The sequence below is a fragment of the Lithobates pipiens genome, unplaced genomic scaffold (assembly GCF_037356315.1).
Source record: "Lithobates pipiens isolate NorthernLeopardFrog02 unplaced genomic scaffold, aLitPip1_a1.2 Scaffold_25, whole genome shotgun sequence".
Classification (NCBI taxonomy): domain Eukaryota; kingdom Metazoa; phylum Chordata; class Amphibia; order Anura; family Ranidae; genus Lithobates; species Lithobates pipiens.
Window position 1 is genome coordinate 97,076,339 of NW_027507787.1, and position 6,000 is coordinate 97,082,338.

Genomic DNA, 6,000 nt, shown 5'->3' on the forward strand with positions numbered 1-6,000 from the left:
GCCAATTTGAGCCCAAAGGTACGATTAAAGTCCTCAAGTATCTCTGTCCAATACCTAAATAATTTTGGACATCTCCACATCATGTGGATCAAGTCACCTGTTCCTTGACACCTTGGGCATTTGTCATCGGGTCTATATCCTTAACGAAAAAGTTTCTTTGGGGTATAGTAAGCTCTGTGTAACAAGAATAGTTGTGACATTTTCTGTGAGGATGAAACTGACACCTGGGAACTCAGATTTAATATCCTTTTCCACTGTTCTTCTGTTATTATTTCCCCCAGGTCATCTTCCCGTCCCTTTTTATTTTTGGCCAATCTTTCCCCGTTGGTAAATTTGCTACATATCTGTTCGTATATCTCTGATATTAAACCCTTGGAAGATCCTGTCATGGCGATTCTTTGTATAAGAGGTACTTCAAGCCATTCCATCCGTTGTGTTTTGAAATTGGTGCTGAGGGCGTGTCTAATTTGAAGATATCCGTAGAATTATTGGCTTGGGATACCATACTCTCCCCTCAGTTCTTCAAATGACTTCAGTGTACTCCCTTCATATAGTTGCATGAGTTTTCCAATACCACAAGCCTCCCACTCATTTATTTTACCCATGGGGATCAAATTTGAAAAATTTGTTGTCCCAGATTGGAGTATATTCTGTTAACCTCATATAGCTCATTACTATCCTAACCGGCCGCCATACTTTTGTTACTAATTTTTATGTGGGGAGACTGGAGGATAGGGAATCTGCTTCCAGAGCTTCCAGCAAGCTACTGTGCGGGGCTCCTTGCAATATCATTCAAACATTTTTATTGCTCTCCCCTTGTATATTACATCCCCTAAGATGCTGCAGTTGGGCAGCCAAAAAATAGCTGCGCGGATGTGGCACTGCTGCTCCTCCCTCTTTTATTGGTAGCTGCAATATCTGTAAACTAATACGAGCCTGCCCCTTCTTCCAGATTAGTTCCTGGAACAGTGTTTCAATTTTCTTGAACCATCCCATTCCGATCCAAACTGGGGAATTATGTAGCTGGTACAGAAGCTGGGGCATCCAGATCATTTTAATGAGGTTGATTCTTCCGGCAGCTGACTGGGGGAGATGGCTTCAAATGTCGCATTTCCGCTTGAATTTAAGCAAAAGGGGGGCAAGATTATCCCCAATGTACTGATCTGGGTTCCTTGTTAACCATATTCCTAGATACTTCATCCTATCTACCACCCTTAATTGCCCCACTGAGGATTGGAGGGGATTCATTGGGTCTACTGGCATCAAAGCCGATTTCTCACAGTTAATTACCAGGCCTGATATCTTCCCAAAATCCTCCACAATGTTCATAGCCACCGCCAAGGATGAGTCTATATCTCAGAGGAAGAACAGAATTTCGTCTGCATATAATGCAATCCTTTCTTTCTCCATGTCTCTTTTAAATCCCTGTATCCCCCTTGCTGTTCTTATCGCAATTGCTAATGGCTCTATTGCTAAAGCAAACAGAGGTGACAGGGGGCATCCCTGCCGGGTTCCCCTCTCCAGCTCAATTGAGTCAGAGTATGCATTGTTAATCCTAATCTTAGCGATTGGTGTATTATAAAGTGCTTTTACCCAACCTATAAAGGTGGATCCAAACGAACACCTCCAGAGCCCGCCACAAATAGTCCCACTCCAAGCTATTGAAAGCTTTGGCAGCATCTAGAGAGACAACAGCTCGTGAGCCCCCATTCAACGTCGGAATCTGAAGGTTCAAGTATACCCGCCTTACATTGATGTTAGTGACTTGGGAATAAACCCAGATTGATCTGGATGTATAAACTTTTGTATATATTTGTTCACCTGGGCGGCTAGCACTTTCGCCAGTATTTTTGCATCTGCACATAATAAAGCTATTAGCCTATAGGACGAGGTATCCATTTGATCTTTCCCCTCTTTTGGAATAACCACTATTGTGGCTTCTGCCATTGAGGAGTGGCCACTTCCCCTACCATCCTCAGTAACTCTGGAAGCATCACTTCACCATACTGCTTATAAATTTCTATAGGAAGACCATCTGGGCTGGGGGACTTCTGGTTAGCCATCTGAGCCACTACACGTTGCAGACCATTGAGGGTTATGGGGGCTTCTAACATGTTTTTTTCCTGTTCTAAGAGAGCTGGTATCTGGATCCCCCTAAAAAACTGATCCATTTCTCTTGCCACTCCTCCCACCCTGCATTTATATAAATTTGCATAATATTGTCTGAATGCATCCAGTATTTCAGGGGTCCAGGAAGTAATTTCGTCCCCTGGCATCCTAATTACTGATGGGGAGTTATTGGTTTTCACCAACTGGACCAAAAAATGGCCTGCACACTCCCCCTCAGCAAAAGTGCATTGAGTCTGAAAAAGACGCTTGTTTTCTGCCTTTCTGGTAATGATGTTATAACCTCCTCCCATTCCCTGGACCACCTTTTGATCTTCGCTACTTGTTGGATTATTAACCCACGGAGGAAAGCCTTCAGGGTATCCCACACTATCCCTGCACTTGCAGAACCCGTATCAAATGTTACAAATTCCTTTAATTTTAATGTTAATCCTGTTGGTTCCCTCATTAACTCCAACCAAAATGGGCTTATACTCCATGCTCCAGGGAGGTTCTGACCTTCCAACTGAATAGTCATTATTAATGGTGAATGGTCAGACACTCCCCTAGTAGCATATATTATGCTTTTAACCAGCTTCACCATGTTCCCGTTTCCAGTGGCCATGTCTATTCTTGACAATGTTGCATATGAGCTGGAATAACATGAATATTGCTGCCTCGCTGGGTTCCGGGTTCTCCAAACATCACATTATTAATGGTGAATGGTCAGACACTCCCCTAGTAGCATATATTATGCTTTTAACCAGCTTCACCATGTTCCCGTTTCCAGTGGCCATGTCTATTCTTGACAATGTTGCATATGAGCTGGAATAACATGAATATTGCTGCCTCGCTGGGTTCCGGGTTCTCCAAACATCACACAGTCCCAGCCCTTCCATAAATTGGGCTAGCCATCCATCAGAAACTTTATCAGATTGTTTCCCCTGGGGGAAATCGATCTTTACTCGAATTCATAACTTCATTGAAATACCCCACCATTATAACCGGTATATACTCTTTATCTTTGAGAAATTCTGACAATTTATATAGAACCTCCATTTTATAAGGAGGCGGAACATAAAGATTGGCCACGATATATGGTTTGTTTTCTATCTGACAGTACAGGAACACATACCATCCCTCTGTATCTATCTTGGTTTTCCTGCAGGAGAAGTGCACCCCAGTTCTAACGATTATACTTATTTACGTAATGTCTTAACCTACGGATAAACCCATGATGTGTCACAGAGCTCTATAGGTTTGCAAAAGAGTAGCAGCAGGTTGCTTTTAGACTGCCTCTCTGTAATTGGTTACCTTTAGGCCTCTAAACAAAGCAGGCAGGCAAAAGAAAAAGTAACTATGAGCTATTGAGCTTTCCTAACAACAGGCTTTTTCAGAAAGCAGCTAACAATAAACAGGTGAAAGGGAGCATAGATCTTCAACTTTTGGTATTTTTTTCATTAGTAAAAAATAATAATACATTGCAGTAATGACTTTTTGTTACATCCATGTCATAGGCTGTCAAGCAGCATTGGAGGAAGTCATTCACACAGTTCTCTCCAAGCATGGAGGCCATATGATGACTGTGAGTAACGTGTTATACATGAGAGACACAAAGATATGCTCAGATGAAGTGGAAGCACTCTGCAACACAAGGTAATATATTAAATTACATATATTATGTCAAATTAATCCATAAAGTATTGAAAATAGGAAAACACACAAAACAAACAAACCTTACACCGCTCGAGCACCAGCTAAAATTTAATTTCAGGCTGACTATAGTAATGCCTGTCCAGGTTACTGAAAGGAGAAAGCAGGGTTCATTAACACAAATAATTTATGCAGGACTCCTACTTGAAGCTCAGATAGTGCCATATGAGTCTGTGGCTGGACAAGAAAGAGAGGTCCTAAGGTCGGGATGCAGTTAGCCTTAAAGCTGAATTCTGGGGGAAAGATAAAAAGCCCTTGCAATGGGGCTCCCCCACACTGCAAGGGTCAAATGCTAATTTTGCCAAGGGTACCAGGAAAAAGGAATATTTCTTATCTTATTCCCCGTACCACCTGCAACCGGTACTCACCACTTTTTTTGGACACTCCTTGTTTTGGCAGGCCTTCACTTTCCTCAAATGCAGTACAGTACAATGGAGGACTACCGATCCTGTTTTGTAGTTGATGAAGTAAGAACTACAATCGCAAGACAGAAGCCTTTAAGAAGAGACCCTGGGGAACCAGTCACATGGAAGGAGGAGCATATGGTAGCAAGAGATTTATTTCGCACCCCAGGCAAAAATAAGCATTTAATCCTTGCAGTGTAGAGGGGGCACTAAAAAGGGTATGTTTTTTCGTTTCTTCAGAATGAATCTCTAAAATATTTTCCCTTTGATCAATGGGATATTTAGTGATTTCCACCTATTTAAATCTCTCCAAAAGAAGCAAGGACAGGCTATTGCAATTCCTTACAATTCATTTCTGTTTTAACTGGATTTTCCTAAATAATGTTCACTCTCTGCTTTCTCCAGCTACAAAATAGGTGACCTGCAGTTCTCGCCATTGAACCAAGATGAAGCACCTCTAGTAAATGCACAGTGGCTATTTGGTGGTAATGAACTAAGTGAAAATTATATCAAACAATGTATCCAGACATTTTCCACCTTGTGTGCCAGAGTACCTGGCATGCCAAAGCCTATAGGCTGGGTGCTGAGTGAGCAGTCAGCAGAAATACGTATGGGGTACATTGAGAGCTCCTACCGTAGTCAAAGACTGTTTGGGAATATAGGAACAAGACTGATGGCTATACAGCAGTCGAGAGGGGCCCCAATCTACTGCCATGTGTCACCCGACAACAAGAAGAGCCAATCCGCATGCATGGCAATTGGATATGTTCCAGTGGGAAGATGGCAACAGTGGAGCTTTCAGCCCAGCTAATAAAATACTCAATTGATTCCATGTATATTCACTGGAATATTTCTAGACTTCAAACTGTGGAAATTGTCTTAAGTAGACATATTTGTTAATTTGTTAATATTTGTTAATGCTGTACTCTGCCAAAGGTCTGATTTTTAATCAGTCATTCAAAGAAACTCAGTCACCTTGCTCATTCAGTACAAAGTAACAGGATCTCTTTGAAGTCCACCTCCTTATTTACTTATACTCACCTTTACAGCTCTCCGCTGTTACTCCTTGTTCTGTCACAGCCACCCCAGAATACCTACTGTCTTCTTTTGTCAGAACTTATACTGACAAAGGTACAAAAAATATGACAAAAATGTCTTCTCCTTTATCAGATGACAGTGTTCAGGCCTAGCAACTGACTACTAGACCCAAGCGCTGCTACATGGGAGGAAATCACATGCTTATTCATACCTAATAGTACTGGTATTTTTTTGCTTATTATGGTTGAAGATGGGGAGGGAGAGCACTGTATTGGTAACTATAAGTGGACCAGGAAGTGCTCTTTAAAGAGACCCTGTTGCTTTGCCTTGAATAGGCAAGGTGGCAGAGTCTTGTTAAGATTACTTTAACAAGACCAAACTCAGGAGAATAAACCACTGTGCCTAGTTGTTAAATTATTTGAGTTCATCTGACCATCTGGTTAAAAAATTAAGATGGAAGACAGCAAATGTATAATACTAAATACTAGATAAACTTGTCTCTTCAGTGCTTCATATTAACCTTCCCAAAAAGCCACCTTGCCCATTTAGGTGGTGTTGGATACTAGGAGAAGCCGTGGCATCAATCCCTCTGTCATGTGCCTAGTGACTGGCTGATATATCAGAGTACTGTCACATGGGAGGTGGTCATATGCCCTCCTATTGCAGAATAGGGAAGCATGTGACCAACAGTTCTCCTGAACCAACCTGTATACTAGTAGCCGTCACCCCAACTTCTTAT

The 6,000-nt window shown here is 41.8% G+C and overlaps 1 protein-coding gene across 4 annotated transcripts in view; it reads left to right on the top strand.

Moving 5' to 3' along the window:
• The window catches only part of LOC143930429 (glycine N-acyltransferase-like protein 2), a 34,429-nt gene extending 29,188 nt beyond the window's left edge, over window positions 1-5,241 (top strand). For all 4 annotated transcript variants that reach the window (XM_077454743.1, XM_077454741.1, XM_077454740.1 and 1 more), the window contains 2 exons: window positions 3,624-3,762; window positions 4,629-5,241. In XM_077454743.1, coding sequence (XP_077310869.1) covers window positions 3,624-3,762; window positions 4,629-5,034 — 545 coding nt within the window. In that variant the 3' untranslated portion in view covers window positions 5,035-5,241. The remainder of the gene's footprint in view (window positions 1-3,623; window positions 3,763-4,628) is intronic.
• Window positions 5,242-6,000: the final 759 nt, after the last annotated feature.